The following is an 18,935-nucleotide window of genomic DNA, read 5'->3' on the forward strand; positions in this document are numbered from 1 at the left end:
GGACAATATCCTATTCAGTGAAATTTTTCAGAAAGACAAATATCATGTTTTCTATCATACATGAAAATTAGGTTTTACATATGTACTCAGTTACAGACACACACATACAAAAAAAGAATGGAGATTTTGTGGATAGAAAGACTAGCAAGGCAGGGAGGAAGAACAGTTCATGATAATGAAGAGGGGTAAATATGATCAAAGTACATGACATTCTTGAGTGAAAACAGTACAAAGTGTATCACTTCGTGCAATAAATATACACGAATAAAGTAAAAACACATGCAAAAGAGAAAGTTAAGTGCCCATCATATTCATTTCTCAAGCATGTTACAATTTCTTCTACGGGGCACATTAAAAATGAATTTTAAAAGGTTAGAGAAAATTTCTAAAACATGTGCCCTGATATACCAGGGCAGATCATGCAGGGTTGTGTGTGTGCGCGTCACAGGTGTAAACATCTGTGTGCTGGGGTTTGGGGGATCTGTTAACTACAGGAGCCACTGTATCCCTCCTCTCAGGGATAACACTCCTTGCCACACCAGGCCTTCCTTGCGCTTGTGGGGATGTTCTGACCAGAGAGTTTTTTGTAAACCTGTCGTTAGATATCAGGTGTGGCAAGGGAGGGAGCTAGTGGACACTTGACTTTTGGTGTGGAATCCTCTGTGTGGAAGCACACACAAGTGAATCGATGTGCTCACAATGAGAAGGGTAACCATCCATCTATCCCAACTTGCAGGTCATTGTATGAAAAAAATTGTTCGTAGAACTATTCAAGTTAACACCGAAAACTGTCAAAACAGAAGCTCTCCCAAAACAGTCCTGAGACTTATTTCGTGCTCCTGCCCCAAATCCTGTTTAATGGCGCCCATCATTGTGTCCTTCGTCTTCAAGGTGTCACTTCAGTCAGACACTGTGAGTCAGCATAAGGTTGGCCTTCACATCATCTGTGGTCACGCTTTTTAACATTTCAGTTCTAGGGTCCCACTTTGAAAGTCTGTTGAACTCTATTGAATTTTTGCAAATGAGACAGAGAGAGAGAGAGAGAGAGAGAGAGAGAGAGAGAGAGAGAGAGAGAGAGAGAGAGAGAGAGAGAGAGGAAATCTTAGCTATAATTTGATGGCAATTCAGCTTAACTATAATTTGATGGCAATTCAGCTTAATTTTCTTTAAAGAAAAGTCTTTTATTCACGTTATTTTGAGAGAGGTTAGCGCAGATTGTTGGATTCTTAATATAGAAAAATACAAACTTTTACGCCGGGTCATTTCTTTCCTTTAGAGAAGACAGTACTAATAAATCTTTCTGTATCAAGACCTTGAAAGAAACAGAAAATACGTACAGATCTCAAATATACCCAAGGAAAGTACTTTATGTTACCCGGCCGTGGTTGCTGCTTCATAATGGAGTTTTAGTTGAATGTAATCTCCTCCCCTCAAATATATCTTTGTGAAATTGCTACCCTGAAAGCTGAAACCATTTTTGTTATTCAAAAGAAGTAGGGATCAACCCTGAAGCTCTCCTGGTAGTTGGTACAGTCAACTTTGGTGTTAAAAGATTTATGATAAGAACATATTTCTAAATACATTTCACAGCATCTGTGGAGTAGAAATCTCAAGATAAAACTTTTTTCATGAAGAAGGAGGCGGTCTGTTTATTATTGGAATGCTACACTAAACTATAATTCAGTGATATTTTATTCCAATTAAATTCTCCTTAGTAGTAATCCTTTTTATGATAAGCAAAACTGAATAATACAGGGTATGTTGCCTCCAATGAATTGTTGTATAACAAGACTTGATGGTAATTCTACCTTTTCCAAAATCTGATATCAGGCAATTTATCTTCTAAATAATACTCCTGAGTACCAAAGCTGAAATGTTTTGGCTTCAACCCAAATCAAACTTGAGGAAGCAGATTCTCCCGAGCATTTGTCTAACTCTGTAAATGTGATTGTTGTAATGAATAGAATACATGTGTCAAGGCCGCGTGTGCTTTTAGCTGTTTACTTGTCGTCCGGAGCTGAGAGAGCGCTGCGACGGGCTGTTAACTCTTAGTGGAGAAAGGGCCGAAGAATCCAGCGCATGCGCATTACGCACTCGCTGCTTTAAAAGTCTAGGCTCCGGTTCATAATCTTACAACAGTTCAAATGAAAAGGAAATATGTGTTATACTACAACAAAATGATCGGTGGGAAGCTTTAAAAACCTGCAAATATTTCTCCTAAGATACAAGATTTTCAGGTTAAAAAAAAAGTCGCATCCCAAGGACTGTGCCCTGAACTCCATCACACTGTCTTGACTACCTTCTTTCTTTCACAAACCTTCCGGTGTGTCATATTTCTAATTTGACTTTAATACAGTATTTTTCCATAGATGATGAAATCCAGTGTCACATCCATGCCAGAGATTAAACAGAGGTAATGTGCAAAATTATTTTGGGGGGAACATTTAAAAAAAAACCGAAAAAAAAAAAAAAGGAGACCAAAGCTATTATAACCTCTCACCAGGAATAATCACATTAACAACACAATGATTAACGTTAAATAACAATTATTGATAATTTAAAATGATTTTCAAAGACTGCTTTCTGTCATTTTATCTTGCCACTTAATTGTAGTTACAGTTTCAGTCTTCATTACCCTGGTGCACTTAAACCATAGTAACCATAATATTTTGTTCATATTTCTGATGAGGGAGAGAAGTTCACAATTCTTGGAATACCTGGGGATTTCTTCTCTATAGAACATAGCACAATTATGGTTGAGCGTGAACTGATGGATATTTGTAATAACAACTCTTGTTTACTGGTAGCCGATTGCGGAAAGTATGGGTATTTTTCAATTTGACATGCACACATTCCTGCTCTTCCTGTATTAACAAGAACAAGATCACGTGGCCATGCCTAGCTGCAAAGGAGTCTGTGTGCCTCTGTTACTCTGGCTACCCAAGGCCAGCTCCCAAGCATCCCATGTGTTATTCCGGGAGTGAAATGAAAGTTTCAGAAATTACTTTTTTATCCATATATGTATTCAGATACATACATGTGTGGGTTTGTGACATTTTATTTGTTAAATTTTAGTATACGTTAACACCATTTTACATCTTTCATTTTAAGGTCTGGGGATGTTCTTTAGTGCTAGGGTACTTGCTTAGCATCTGGGAGGCCCTAAGGTTTGACCTCCAGTAATTAAAACATTCTGAAGTTTGAGCTGTGACCTGTGAAGTGTTTTCCTCTATCATAGTCGGGTTGGAAGAATTTCCATTTCTCAATTTATTTTTCGGTCTGAATCACAAACTTGTGTAAATTTCAGTGTATCTAGCAAGAGATACAAAGCTCCAACACTGGGTGCTTCTTCAACGTGTTCGTTAGCCAAGCAGCAAAGCAGCCCCTGGCTGATGGTGGCATGCACGACTTTGTCTCAGATTTATCAACATCCTGAATGGGTGAACCTTATGCAATCTAATCTTAGGGCTTCGATATTTTTATTGTTGGGCAAGCATGTTGTACACAGGAGTCTGATGGCCATTTCTTTGAGCTGATATTTTTTCCTTCCCAAGTAGCTTGAGCTAAGGCTTAACGTGATGCAGAAAGTGGTTAATTGCAGTTCTCAACCCATGGGTCCTGATCCTTTGGGGGTCAGGTGACTTCCTCACAGGGGCAACCCAAGACCATCAGAATACATAGATATTTACATTATAACTCATAGCAGCAGCAAAATTACAGTTATGAAGTAGCAATTATGAAAATAATTCTATGGTTGGGGGTCACCACAGCGTGAGGAACTGTATTAAAGGGTCGCAGCATGAGAAAGGTTGAGAAGCACTGCCTAATGGAAGAGGATGCATTTATTTCTAGAGTCACTGGGCTAAGGAAGAAACCTGGGCTGAGTTGGAATGGAGTAGGCCACAGAGAAAGTAGCATAGATCTGCATCTCTGAACACATTCACTGTCCTTGTTATCTCTCCAAAAGCTTTTAGAACTGAAAGTCCTAACGGTAAAGCACGCCCTTGCATAGACTTCACACTGTGGCAACAGTTAAGGGAAGAAGCTTTACCAGGGAATTTTGGTAGCGTGTGAAGCATGTGTTCTCCTTGCTGACACTGAACTCAGAAGTCATGATCTAGGTCAGTTTTGAGAGTCACATGCCAATCAACCATGGAAAAGTGAAATGGAAATAAAGTGGCTTGCTCACAGGTGTAGAAGTTGGGCGTGTGGAATAAGCCAGAAGACAAGCTTTGAATGCCACACTTTGGTTCTGTGGTTCTGCAGTTCAGTGGGGAGTCATAGGGTCGTGATCTGTGCTGGTCGAGTGCTTTTCTGTAGTAAGCTTGGGGAAATTTGTTCAGAGGAAAAGCTATGTGGGGACAGTTTTGGATGTTCTATGCCATGATCTCTAGCTATATTGCTTTTCAGTCAGTAGCGAGATGCTATGTGATTACAGGACACAAGTCAAGGGGCAAACTGGAACACAAAACAGAGTAAGAGGCCATGGTCTCACAGACCCCTTCAGCCATGCCCCAGTGACTAAAACATCAAAACTGGTCCTATGTCTTAAAGTTTCCCTACCTCTAATATGGCCTGATCAGGCCTTCGGGGACATTGCAGATCAGACCATTGCAGGATGTCATCATGTTGCTGTTTAAAAAGCCAGATGCTGTGTGACTGATAGAGTAAGGCAGTAGATAGCTAGGAGAAGGAGGCTGTGGTGATTGGGCATGGCAACCCCTGTAGCCTGTGTACAGAACGTGTATAAGGAAGATTGCCCTTATACAGAAATGTAGAACACAGCATGGAAGGGCTTTGTGGATAGAAGGGCTACTCATGCAGGAGATTGAAGGGTTCAGTATTCAAAAGATCAGTTAGAAGCTGTAAGTAGAGATGTATGAATATACAGAATTTGGGGTTGGGTTAAAACAAGAGCTGAAGATGGAGAACTGGAGGCCATTAGTAGACAGGTAAAATTCAAAGCCAAGGGTTAAAATTGGCCTGAAGAAGGGTATAGTGGCTACTGAATGAAATCATCCATATGCCGCTTATTTTTCCATTGATACTTTAAGTTGGTAAGTTTTAGTAACCACCTTCAGTGCCTAGTGTACTTTTCAACCACATACAAATTAATCAACAAAGAAATTAGTTTATCCTCAATATGGAAATTAAAATTTGACCTCTATTTCTAAATGTTAGTTCCCTCCCCCAATACATATTAATGTCCTTTCCTGTCGAGGGCAAGTGTTAGAAAGGAATCAGCTGGTAAACAAAACCTATGTGAGATCAGAGGCTTGAGCCAATCTTCATTTAAGTATTCCAAGCTGTTTAATGATTTATATTTATTTCTAATGAGCCTTGGACACATGATTGTTCTCAGAAAGGAAAACATTGATAGAAACATGTCAATCTGCAATCCCCAACTGATTTGACTAGATCCAATAGAGATATTGGTTAGGAGCCCTCCCAACACCAAAGCTGAGGTTTTACAGGTACTGAGATTAAAAAAATATATATTGGTAGTTCCCTCGTGTATGATATCAATCTGTATCTACCTGAATGCTTCATGTCTGGGGAGAGCGTGCTGTCCCTCCCTGAATGCTTTATGTCTGGGTAGAGCGTGCTGTCCCTCTTGACTGTCTTAGCCTTGGTTTCTTAGTGAAAGTGTGGGTTGTGTGAGATGCCTCTTCTGCTTGGAAATCTGTCCACCTGGGGACGGCTGCATAGAATGTGATGCCTTAATGAACGACCGAGCCTATGCCATCCGAAGAATTTAGGAATGTTTATTTGGGATTGCATGTAGAATTGACCTTTCAGTAGAATTTGCTTTGGGAATAACGCTTTCTGTGTTAGCTCTTATTTGAAGAAATACAGACGTCAGGTCCTAGAACAGAATAATCTAGAAGTCAGAGTCTGCCTACTTATCGGTCCTGTGGAATAAGTGTCCTAATTTATTCATTGTAAAGTTAACGTTTTAATAAAAGCGAATGCCTATTGTACAGACAGTATTCAAGGCCACCAGACATCCACCAATACGTCATCCCCTACTCTTGTAACCTCGTATACTCACACATAATCATTTCCGTGTTGTGCTCTGACTCCGGGAAACAGACTCCTTGGGGGATGAGTAGAGAAGAGTTCACCGTAACACAGTCCAGAAGGATGAATGGTAGGAGCTTCCCCTTTTAGATTTCTCTTCTCACTCCATGTGCCTGACCTCAGGCTGTTCCTCTGGGAATTGTCTTTCTAATAAGATTCCGTCAGTTGGAGCCCCCCTCTGAGCTGCCCTGGCTTTGGGAAGACCATGTTTGCCTGCTGCTCTCTACTCGCCTTTTACCACCATGGGATTGTAGCTCAAGCCATGATGGACTTCCATTTTCAATGTCTTTTGATTTTCATTTCCTATGTCTAGATATGGTTCTGACTGGTTTTTGTCCATCAATATCCTTCAGAACTGATCCCCAAGACGTAGAATGACATTCCCCACTGAGAACCTTTAACAGCTGTCAAGTCTTACAGTAGTATGAGGTACTAACACTTGGTAGACAGAAATCACATGAGCAGACCAGCACCATGGCTCCACTGTCTTTTTGTGTCATCATTTCATTCCGGGTGTTTTCACAGCACCCTGGTGGAGGAGGCTGCTGTGTGTTTCTGTATGTGGGAAGAGAGGGCTTGGATACTAAGCTTTAGTTTCTATTGGTGCATTGTTTGTTGGCTTTTGTTTGGTTTATTTTGATTTTGACCCTTCTGTGAGTAGTCAAATCTCAATCTCACTGAAGCTGTGATTTCTGCTTCCATGGATCAGGCTCACGGGAACAGACATCTTTAGTGTTGAGTGGCCGATGTGCCTGTACGGTGATCGGCAATGATAGCGGCCATGCTTCTTAATAAGTGAATTCTTAGTTATTTTGATTACTATCCTTTGCCTCATTCCAGATACTCTGGTGCAGGCTTACATTACTACAATATGCACAAAGTGTGCTTACTGTTGTCATTGTAGGTTCAGAGACATACTGTCCTCTTTTCAAAGTCACATTTGGTGAATCTCTCCTTTGCATAGGTGTCTGTTTAATTCCAAAGCTTTGGATCTTAAACATTATCTGGAAACGACTCCCAGAAAGTAGGCAAATATGGGAAGTCTCAAAGGTGGTGGGGAGACACGGAAGGAGGGGAGAAAGACACAGAGGGAGGGAAGAGAGAGAAACATGGGGGTGGGAGACACAGAGTGGAGAGAGAGAGATAGAGAGAGAGAGAGAGAGAGAGAGAGAGAGAGAGAGAGAGAGAGAGAGAGAGAGAGAACAAACAAGCCAGAATAACCTTGTCTGGCTACCAGAATTATATGGTATTTCAGATGCTTTTTAGTTACCCTGTCAGAACCCTTTTTTCTTTTGCCTTCAATCTACTATCCTGTAAAGATAGAAGTTAGTAGTGATGGCGGAAACAGTTCTGTAGTGCTGAAGGTCTTCAGTCTGGTACCACTTGGTGGAAGGGGCTGATTGGAAACAGACTCTCCAGCCATAATCACAGTCCCCCTTTCCAGTAGAGTTCTCTCTTCCAAGGACAGTCCTCCTTTCCCAGTAGAGTCCCCCTTTCCAAGTGTGGTGCTTGAGAACTCTCTTTTAACATGTACTAGGTGGGTGTTTGGACTAGCTCAGAATACCAACGGCAGCAGGGATCTGGTCTGTCCTGAGCCCGCCTTTCATTCCTGTCTAGAATTGGACATTTGGCTTTTCCCCCCACCCACTTTGAAATCTGCCTCTTTATGTCTTTAGAACTTTAGATTCAAGCCTTCTCTGTTGGCTCATACCGGATGAGTCTCCTTTGCAAGTTAGCATTTCAAAAGCTGGAAGCTGGGTACTCTTGGGTAGGTCTTATCAAACGGGATCTGGTTCTTCTTCGCTCTGGTTTCTGGGCTTGGTGTAGCATTGCTGCTCCAATCTCTGTTCCTCGGCACATTACTACTAAGGACAAAAAGCTCACCAAGTAAATAAATTATTTTGATAAAAGTTATATTAACGTGAACTCAGATGTGATGAATTATCATGAAACCTTATAAACAGGTTATCTACAGAAGCATTAAAGTTCTGCAGAAAGCCTTCAAAGATCATATTAGAATACTCACTTAAAAGTTTCTCAGGTTATACCTGGAGTGTGTCACAGTGTATGACCCTCCATAACTTTAGCATTTAAGCGGGTAATCAATGTTATTATAAGGTAAAATTTATCATGTTGTTGATAGGTGAAAGTTCAGAGCTAAGCAAATTCCCACAACCAGTTCTCTTAACTTTCCTAGTGTGTTAGAGAGCAGATACTTTTTACTACTCCCATTTCCCATGGGGAGCTGTGCCTCTCAGAGGTAACTTGGCAAATGCCACACATTAACCAAGCTCCTAACCAGATTGCCTGGTGTAGTATATCAGTGTGTGCACATGTGCCTTAGAGAAGCACCGCCACGGTTTCATTACACAAAGGCTAGGGTTGGTGCCATCAGAACTTAATGGGTAAGCATTTTGTTTAATATGATTGATGTAGCTTCCCAGCTTTAGCAATGGAAGGCATGAGGTACTAGTCCCTGTTGTTTACAGGGCATAGAGGAATCACAGGAAACAAATTCCTATCATAGAAAGACTCAGTTTTTTTCAATCTCTTGGAGTCAGACTATAGACATTATAAACAGCATAGCTATTAAAATAGAAACATAATAGAACAAATAAAAAGGAAGCCGCAGATAGTTTTTCAATGAAGTTCTCATATAGTCTTCATAACCTCTACAGCTTACATAGCTGTTGAGAAAATCTCCAGGAGAATGCCCATGAGTCACTGTTATCTTCAAAGACTAAAAGATACTAGGGAATTCTAAGTATTTCTAGATGTATTTAAAAACACAGACAGCCTTTAGATACGTGGTAGATTATATCGCTTGATACACATTAAATAAGAACCACCGTCACCACTCAAATCCATTACCAGTTCGGGTCTGAGTCGTGTGTATTATAATGGGATCTCTGGGGACTTTGACAGAATGGCCTAAGTGTGAAGATTAATATGAAATGATGTACGCCCGGCTACGATAGAAGTTCAGACTATCAACTTAAAATAACAAGGGAAAGCAGACAAACACACTCCTATAAACTCCAGAGGAATGCCAGCATTTATGGAGGTCAGGAAATAAAAACCCCTCGGAACATCTGCAGAACCCCATCAAGATGAGCTCTCCCTCGGCAAAGGAACGATTGTCCCAGGAAAGAGTCCATGGTGCCAGGACAGCGGTAGCACTAGGACAGTGGTGGTACACAGGGCCCCAAAGGATATGCCCATGGCAGTTTCTTGCTTCTGATTTTTTGTTTCTAATTTCAAGTTTCCTTGCTTTTGTGGTTTTTTTAAACCTGCCATTTATATGGTTTCAACACTTTTAGAAGGTCTAATATCTTACTTATCACTGGGAACCAGGGTCCAGTTAGTTAAGGTTTCAGTTGAACGTGAAATGTGACTTCCTAAGCTTGTCATGCATCAAACTGTTATGGCTGGCAATTGTTTAAAAAAAATTCATTTTGTTATGAACTAGCCTGTTTTCAACTGGGCTGTTCAGAGATGGATTGCTTTCTGGAGTTTTTGACAGGTGTAATTGTTAAGGCGTCATCTGTTCTTGTTTGCACAAAATACATTTTAGCTAACTGTAGGACTTGCCCGCTAATCTTTCTCACATCATTCCATTCTTTGCTCGCCACTAGACAAATCCCCTGTTATTTGACCAGATGGTGGAAAATCCATTCTCATGATAAGTTGCTTCTAGTTTGCATTTAGATTACCTGCAAAAATGGAACAATTTACTACTCTGCCTCTAACCATCTCTTTCCTCCTTTTTCCCTTAGTTTGACTTCTTGTAACTAATTATTTAAATTCTGCCCTGTGAGTTAAAATTAGTCATAGCTTACACGTTTCCCATGTATGTAAATGCACTTAAGTCTACCCCAAGCTGGATGATGAGTCCATCCAGACAGGACTGACATGAGGGGGAGGACCGTGGACTGTTTGATAGGCAGACACCGTGGTTCATAATAGTTTCACGATTGAAAGGCGTATTTGAACTTTTTACTGGTAGTGTTTAACCTTTAAAAACAAAAATCAGGTGAAGAAAATGAACTCAAAAAGCCTTTGGTTAATAATCTATTGTAGCAAGAAAGGAGAAACACCAAGTGTTAAGTAAACGGCAGGCTGGGGTTTTTGTTTCCTGCAGAGGATTTTTGTCTGTTATTTTTTTACACCAGATAGTTTTCTCAATGAAATGCAGCAGGCAGATCAAAACTTTCATTATAACCTTGGCTGTCATTAAAGGGGGCCTGTGAAGGTGACGGTGCTTTTTATTTATTTTGTCTCTCTGTCTCTTTACCCAACACCTCTCTGAGATGGTTTATGGAATTCTTGAGCGTCCGCCTAGATCTGTTCCTATGTAAATGCTTTCCAGTCTTTAGAGCAAGCCTCAAGAAGTCAACTTTAAACATAGAAAGATACTGAAGAGAAATGCAGAGTACTTCAGTGCGATCTCATCAAATACATTTAATTTTTTTTAATTTATAGTATCTAATGCCATTGCTTAAAAACTCTTCCCAGAGTTTGTTTTTGTGAACTTAATGGCTAAAATGAATTTGTCAGGCTGACCTTGTAATCGCATCTTTCAAACCAGCTCGCACTTGTTTTCAAGCGGTTTGTGTTTCCTGCTTTCCTCGACCAGCTTTACAGTGAAATACCACGTAGGTTAATGAAAGCCTTTAGAATTCCAGTGATAGTTAATGAGTGAATTTATGCTAGAAGTTGAGTGCAATAATCAAATGGGGTTTAAAAATCACTTTAAACAAGGGGCAAATGATTAATTATAGATAGAACTGTTGGCCGGCTAAATTTAATAAGAGATTTGGGGCCAGGCTGATTATAGCACAGAGAACATGTTAAATAATATGTGAGGGAAGCATATAAATACAGCTCCAGAACAGAACCTAACTTGTTATAAAGTGCTGTCCCCAGGTATATTGGGCTTTATGAAATATTAAGTAAACTTAATGACATTAGAAGCACACAGAAATTAGAAAAGACTCATCTGAGTTTTTATAGAATAGGGATGCACTGCATGATTTAATTACTACTGAAGGTGTGTGTGTATGTGTGTGTGTGTGTGTGTGTGTGTCTATGTGTATGTGTCTGTGTGTGTGTGTCTGTGTGTATGTGTCTGTGTGTGTGTCTGTCTGTGTGTGGGTCTGTGTGTGTGTCTGTGTGTGTGTGTGTGTGTGTGTGTGTGTCTGTGTGTGTGTGTCTGTGTGTGTGTCTGTGTGTATGTCTGTGCATGTGTGTGTGTGTGTCTGTGTGTATGTCTGTGTGTATGTCTGTGTGTGTATCTGTGTGTGTGTCTGTGTATATGCATATATAAAATATATGACTATGTATGCATATTTAAATGCAAATCTATGTTATATGCTTGAAGATTAGGTATTATGTTGCTTTCTGTTAGAGTTATAAGAGCAAACTGCTTGGTACTCTTACTGATATTTTGTATTGATTAAATCTCATGACTTTCCACCAAAACAAAACAAGATAGGTTCCTCATGTACTTTTCCCCCTGAATGAAGAGATTTTCAATAGAAGGGCATGGTCAGAAAATGCCTCTCAGCATTTTCACGTCTCTATAATGCAGGGAGTCTCAGATGAATTTATATGCTTAAGTGATACAAAGAAAAACTGTGTAAGCCCCCCTTTGCCTTAACTGCCAAGAAACCTGGATCCGCTGTAATCAGCTCATCTCAGGTGCCTGTTAACATCTAACCCTCGCTCCCGATGGCCTTGCTTGTGTTTTTATCCCTAATTGGGTTCAGTTCTGTAAGCTGTATTACATCCCTTTAGAAACCAGGAGCGTACAGACTCCACATAAATTGAATAAAGCTGAAAACGTATTAACCCAACTTCGGTTTTATAGCTAATTTACAGTTGCCTCCTCGCGTAACGCCTGATTGAATTAATGACAGTCCTGTAACGAAAACACTAATGACATTTGTTTTTAACATTTCCTTTAGAAACTAATCACGGGGACTGTAGAGTGAGTTTAGCTTTAGACCCTTGTCCTGATTTTCTTCTACTTTTATGACTTTGAGATTAGAAGTAAGATTGTTTCCATGAAGAATCAAAGCACTCGCTTTTGTCTGACTGGGGCTCGCTAGAGTGGGAGCTCATATGGTACAGTGTCTGTGGACATTACAGTTGTGAGTAGAGCCTAAGGGTAAAAAGCAAAATGATTACGTTTCAGCACACTTGTTTCCCTGCATTCCGCTCTCTAGTCATGTCTGTCTGTTTTTGATGCCTCTACAGAATAACTGCCCAGCATCCTCTGCCCAACCAATCAGAATGTAGGAAAATCTACAGATATGACGGAATCTACTGTGAATCTACCTACCAGAAGTATGTTGAAATCTTTGTGAGTCTGCCTTCTGGCCCGTGCATCAGTGCTTGTGGTTGCCAGCTATTCGAATAGCTTATTTGTGTTAAACCTTATTTTTTTTTTATCAAATTTATACTGGGGAGGGGGGTTAAAAGCCAAATCAAATGGAACAAAATGAAAACAAGAAAAACAAAAATTTTACCTTGGAAATCAAGGGTGGGGGAGTCTATTATTTTGAAATTGTGGTCTAAAAGAATTTTTTTTTAAAAAAATAACTGTATTAAAGCTCTTAGGTAAGCTTCTTTATATTGCAATAAACAAGTACTTATGTGCAAGAAAGTCTCAGCGAAATACATGGCACAGGTGCTGCGTATCTTAGGGATTTGAAAGGTGTGTTATGTATAAATTAGCTGTCACTTTTTTTCAATCCTGTAATGGAATGATGAGTTGTAATTTGCATAATCCTTTAAGAAGTCAAATTATACTGTCATGTAGCAGACTTAACATGCTAGCTAAGATTTCAGAGCTTTGCAGCTAATTACTATGTACCTTCCAGGACAGTTAAATTGAAGTTGAGTCCTCTGTCTTTGCTGCCTTTTGCTCTGTCCATTGCTTAACAGCATCTCCATGCTGGGTGCCGAGGTTTTGTTGCTGGTGCTGAAGTCAACCTGGTGCTCTGGGGAGGGAGTGGGGTTTTGATACAGCACAGTTTGATTTGCGTTGGTTTTGCTCAGAAGGAAGTTGTTTTGTCCCCCCTCCCCCCACCCCCCAAATGGTCCATTCGGAGTCTTCTGAAAAAAGAATAAAATATATATGCTTTCCAAAACAACTGTGGATTATTTGTTGAAGAGAGAGGTTAACATCAAATTTTCCTATAGAAAATGCACCGTTAGCGTGATTCCCCAGAAGGTATCCGTCCTTCTGCGTATGTTTCGCAAACATACCGTGCTGCCGTTTTGCCTTTATACTTTTTTTCACAGCGGAATGCTATTTTTGGAAAGAATGAGGTGCTCCCTAACTAAAAACCCTGTCTGAGTACAAGCTGGCGAGCTCTGCTCTCACCCACTTCTTACCTGCAGTGGAGGGTCATTTCAAGGTGTACATTTTAAAAGAGGTGAGAAAGGCTAGCGGCTGTGAAGGCCTGGAACTGCTCCGGAGTAGATCCTAGAAGCAGCTGAGACTGTTCCCTGCCTTTGTGGCTTGTAAGAGTGCTTGATAATGGCTGCACAGTGGATACTACCATGGTTCACTCGTGCTTTATTTATTGATAAACCAATGTATATCGATATGTATCAATCTTTCTTTTTCTCTCTCTATATATTGCATATATGTATATATATGTGATTTTTGTCACCTAATTGACCTAATTGGTGTAACCACAATACCACAATGAAAACTTATCTTCCAATTATTTTTTCAAAATTACTTGAGTCCTTTTAATGTGTGTGTGTGTGTGTGTGTGTGTGTGTGTGTGTGTGTGTGTGTGTGTGTGTCCTGGTGGCTAGGTTTCTGTAATTTGTTGGCGATATGTAGTTTTCTTGTGGCGTATGGATTCTTTGAAGAAGCTTATCGTTGTATAGGAAGCAGTCCTTCAAGGACATGCTAAAGCAACAATCGATTGTTGACCCTTCAAATAATGGCTACCAGCAGGCAGCTACTGCAATCAAGCCAGCGTCACTTGTCTGAAATTACCATGTGCTTAAAGGCTGAGGTAGGTCAGTGTAAAGTGAGGAGCTTGGTGGGCCATGAGTCAGTTAGTCTATGCGAAGGCCCCTCCTTTAACCGTAGGAGTCATCTCAGGGGCTTTTGTTGTTGCTGTGTTAAGAGTCAGTGGTATTTGCAGTCGAGGTAGGCACCGTAGGCAGCACAGCTGTGACGGCTGGGGGAAGTCACTTGGGGGATATTCATAACAAGGAAATATTGGCAAATAAATGATGAAGAAGGGGAGGAAATCCCCACGATGTTCAACTGGAGCACTGTCACTAAGATGATTAATAGTGGTGTGTGTTTTAGTGAGGATGCTTAACCGCCCTGTCTGGAACTGTCTCGTGCATTCCGCCGCACCTGTAGAGAGTGCAGTGTGCAGGCGTGCTGGTCTCTGGCGTCAGGCCTTACTGTCCCGCGTGTTTACACCACCTCTCTAGTGTCTCTGGTTCATGGGACGCTGGCGTCAGTGTGACAGAGACTTTGTCTATTCCATCCATTTGCTAACCAGTGTTTACCCAGCTCTGCCTGGAGATGTTTCGTAGGAGCCGTGGCATCTTTCAGTGCAGTTAGGGGTTGCTACCAGGAATAGGGAAACGGATGATCACGCAGATCTTCTCTCTAGGCAAACAGAGACACTAAACCTTAGTGAGCAATGGACTACGCTTTTGTCAGTGATGAGGAAAGACAGGATTTTAAAGAGCCCATTGTCAGTTTCTGGTGAAGGAGTGAGTGGCTGTCTTGGGAGACTGTCCTGCTTTATTGTGAAGTATTAGCCATCTGATATGATGACATTATCTTCCTGCTTTGAGGCATCATTTAGCAACTATACTTTTTGGATCTTTGGGAAAATTGCTTATCTTTTTGGACTTCCATAATTACTACTAGGTACAGTGAGAACTCAGGCAAATGCCATGTTCTCCTGTCTTCAGCGAGCTTGTGGTCCATGTGGCTGAATTGTTTTGTCACAACCCAAACAGGAGGTATGAGTTTAATTTAGTGATGAGAGAGAAAAGAACAGAATATTTTCATGTGTTGTAAGTCAGCACGTGTTTATTTGTTAAGGTTTCTGTTTTGTTTCTCTCAGCCACGTGGGTAGATTCAACTGCACATGTATGTGCTGAGTGGGTCACGAGAGAAAATGTGTTTCCTTTTGGTCTTTTCACCCCCTAAATGAGAAATTCTGTTATACAGGGTCAGGTAGATGGATATAAACAGGACATGCGGGTCTGCATCAGATATCCAGGGCACAGTGGATTGAAGGGCCACCAGGAGGAAGAGGCTGTTCAGTCCAGGGATGTACGGGAACCAGTTCAGACCAGTCCAGGCGCACCCACCGCGTCCAGGGTGGCGAGTGATCTTGTGTTAGACAGGTGCATTAGAGGAAGTGTTTTAGCACCACCCACACTGGAAAATGCTGCATATCATGCCCTCCATCAGTGGTCGCTCACCCTTCACCAGTGTGGCAGATCCCGAATACTCAGAATCCTTCCAGGGTTAGCCTGTGGTTTTGTAACTATCGTGGATTTCTGTGGCATTTAGATTTTACTTGGTATTTTTCAAATGTTTAGACCATTTCAAAAATATTAGAAGTTATTAAACAAACATAGACATAAAACCCATTATTAGCTGCTCCTAAAGTTCTAATTTATTACTGAAACTTCTTCCTATTTCAACTGCATTAATAGATTACAGTAATATGCCTTACTTTTTAACAAACTCATTTACAGGTTACTGGATTTGATTGGGACGAGCCAATGTTCTTTCCAAATTAAGACAATTGTGGGGTTTTTTGATCTTTAAAATGTAAAAGTAAAAGCAATGTAGAAAATCAAGAGAGGGAAGGTGACAGTTTTTATTCATTTATTTAAAAATGTATATTATAATTTATTTATTTTGTGAGGAGTATCTGAGAGGAATTAGGGAAAATATGATAATACACTGTATGAATGTTTTAAAAATCCTACAAATTCAAAAAGATTAAGATAAAATAAAATTTTAATGAGATATATAAAATTTACATTTAATTAATTAATTTCACACATTGGGGAGAGCGTGCCCCAGCACACACATGAAGATCAGAGGATGACAACTTATGACAGTTGTATCCCATCTTCTATCCTGTGAGTCCCAAAGGTCAAATTCAGGTCATCAGTCATGGTGGCAAGTGCCTCCACCTGCTTGGCCACCTCACAGGGACAAAGTTTTATTTTTAAATGAGAACAGGAAAGTGTTTGACTTATGAAACATTCATACACACGATGTGGCATTGTAGAAATAAGGCTATAAGGATCAAGGTTATTTGGATCAGGATTGAAGGTTCATACTTGCACTTCCAATCCTAGGGAAACTGAGGCAGGAAGATCCTGCATTCCCTGCCATCTTGAGCTATACAGAGTGACCCTGTTATAGAAAAATCTAACAATGTACCCACTACTCAAGATGAGGGCCTAACCAGCACCCCATAAAGAGGAAGGTCCAGCAAGGTCCAGTATGGTGGCATGGGTGTGTAACCTCATGCTGGGGTGGGAGGAGGTGAAGATGGGGAGCCCTGGAATTCATTGATGACTCAGTCTAGCCAATAAATGATCTCGAGGCCCAGGGAGGGACCATGCCTTCAAAAATAAGGTTGGAGATCAAGAAAGGAAAGTATTCACATCTACTCTGGCCTCCATATAAACATGCACATTTGTGCTCGTGCTTACAAGTATCCACAGATACTACACACATATATGTAGACACATGCTCAGAAGTATGTGTGTGTGCGTGTGTGTGCGTGTGTGTGTGTGTGTATGTGTGCTCGCGCGTGCGTGCAGAGGGTAACTCTCAGTGTAGCTTGATTGCATAGCATGCAAAACCCTGATCTGATCTCTAGCACAGAAAAAAAAAAAAAAAAAAAAACCATAGTGGAAGAGGATTGAGCAGGTTGGGAAGGGTCATGTGGATCGGAGACGTTAAATTGCAATCTACCTTAGATAGATTTGGGCCGCTGTGATGGAGGGATTTTCAGCAGACTAGCGTATCATTTAGGCTGTGTTCAGGAATAGTCAGCACACCAGCCCTTAGAAAAGACGGACTCTGAGGCACTGCCATCTGCCACCAGCATTGCCCGAAGCATGTGGCACAGTGCAGTAAACACTGCAAGACCCCGGTTCAAGGAGAAGACCCCACCCAAGGGACCCTGGCGCAGAAGTGCAGCGAATGCTCAGTAACCAATTGAGAATGTGTTGGTTGGGGCCTTAAACTCCTAATGCCTAAAGCGGCAGGGGCAAGTCGGCAGGGTTGTTAGGTCGTTTCCCAACTCCTGTCCCAACCCCTCTCCCTCTTCTGGGAAGTTCATTCCACTTTTCTACCTACTTGGAGCTTCAAAGGGTGGTCTCCATGGAGAGCCAGGCTCCTCACTCCCCACTGCAGATCTGATGTGAACTGATAACACTCCTACCCTCAGAAGTCTGCATTAAAACAAATTAATGTTTTATTTATACAGTGTGTGTGTGTGTGTGTGTGTGTGTGTGTGTGTGTGTGTGTGTGTGTGTGTGTGTTGGGAGGGGGTGCATGTGCTGTGGTAGACTTGAGGAGGGCAGAGGACAGTTCTTTCCTTTTACCCTGTGCTTCTCTGGGAATCTAAGTCAGGTCTCCGGGCTTGGGTAGTAAATTCCTTTGGTGGCCAAGCTGTCTACCTGGGACTCTGCATTTTATAATGAACAAATCTAAAGGAGTGATTTTTTTCTTTTACCAAACAGCAAATCTAGAATGTGGGTGTTCTAACCAGTTTAGTGTTACTCCTGTTTTTGTCCAAGAATTCTTGTGTCTAGAAATGGACAGGACCCAGGAGGAGGAGAAGCGATGAGCCCCTAGTTGTAGGACTGTGATGTGTCTGTATGTGAATGCTGTCACACGCCAGGCCAGGGAGGGAGTGTAAAGTGTGTGCACCTCACAGAGCAGCTGTGGGTAATGGGTCACTTCTGCTGAAGGGCTGGCGACTTCTTTAGCTTGATTAATTGATTGCTGTTACATGATCTTTCCCATTATATTAAAGTAATGTATGCTGGTTGTGTTTGAAGCAGACAGTAACAAAGAGTCGAAAAGAGTGAGAAAGAGAGGATGAGCTTTGTTCAGTACCTCCACAGAAATCTGCATGTTAGACCCTTTTGTATTGAGAGAGCTTCAAGGCTCTCAGCTTGGGCAGAGGCGCCTACAGTAGTGATTTGGGTTGAAAGGCTGGCTTTCCACTCGTGGCACATTACGAATTTCACAGAGCAGGCAGAGGAGTTCAGAGGTGAGGCTGGCAAGGAAGGGAGAGCAACGGTATCAGGCTGAAGGACAGTCACCCTGTGAGAGCCCTGAGGAGTGCAGGAGCAGAGGTGCAGCCCAGCCTGGGGAATCACACAGGAGATGGGTTGGAAGGAAGCCAAAAAGTACACACAGCTTCCTCTGCATCGGACTTCGAGGCTTGTCATACATGCTTTGAAAGGAAGGCTGTGGGCGTTGGCTGGTGTTGGTTAGTCATTTTGATTTGCAGGGATGAAGGAGAATTCCCCTATTTTGCAGTCAGTTCAGAATCTCCCTTGAACTGACTGCTTCTCCTTCTTGAGGAGTCCCATGCATACGTAGACTGGTTCTAGTTTAGGGTGTATCCATGCTAGAGAATAAAAAAACGGACGTCGAGGCAGGATGGTTTAGAATGAAGGTATATTGATTGCCCTCTCTGGAGTGTATATTTTCATTGTGAGACAAGTGACTACTTACATTGTAGAAAGTAATTCATTAGGGACACACTTGTGGGGCAAGTCCTAGAACCCCACAAACTTGCGATCGGAGA

At 41.4% G+C, this 18,935-nt stretch overlaps 1 protein-coding gene across 7 annotated transcripts in view; it reads left to right on the plus strand.

Annotated features, from left to right (window-relative positions):
- Npas3 (neuronal PAS domain protein 3) overlaps positions 1–18,935 on the plus strand; it is an 814,553-nt gene that overhangs the window by 92,715 nt on the left and 702,903 nt on the right. For 5 of the 7 annotated variants that reach the window (XM_032907733.1, XM_032907727.1, XM_032907728.1 and 2 more), the window contains exon 2: positions 12,340–12,429. The exons of the other annotated variants lie outside the window; for them this stretch is intronic. In XM_032907733.1, the coding sequence (XP_032763624.1) occupies positions 12,340–12,429 (90 nt within the window). The remainder of the gene's footprint in view (positions 1–12,339; positions 12,430–18,935) is intronic. 7 annotated transcript variants of the gene reach the window in all.

The sequence above is a fragment of the Rattus rattus genome, chromosome 7 (genome assembly GCF_011064425.1).
Source record: "Rattus rattus isolate New Zealand chromosome 7, Rrattus_CSIRO_v1, whole genome shotgun sequence".
Taxonomy (NCBI): domain Eukaryota; kingdom Metazoa; phylum Chordata; class Mammalia; order Rodentia; family Muridae; genus Rattus; species Rattus rattus.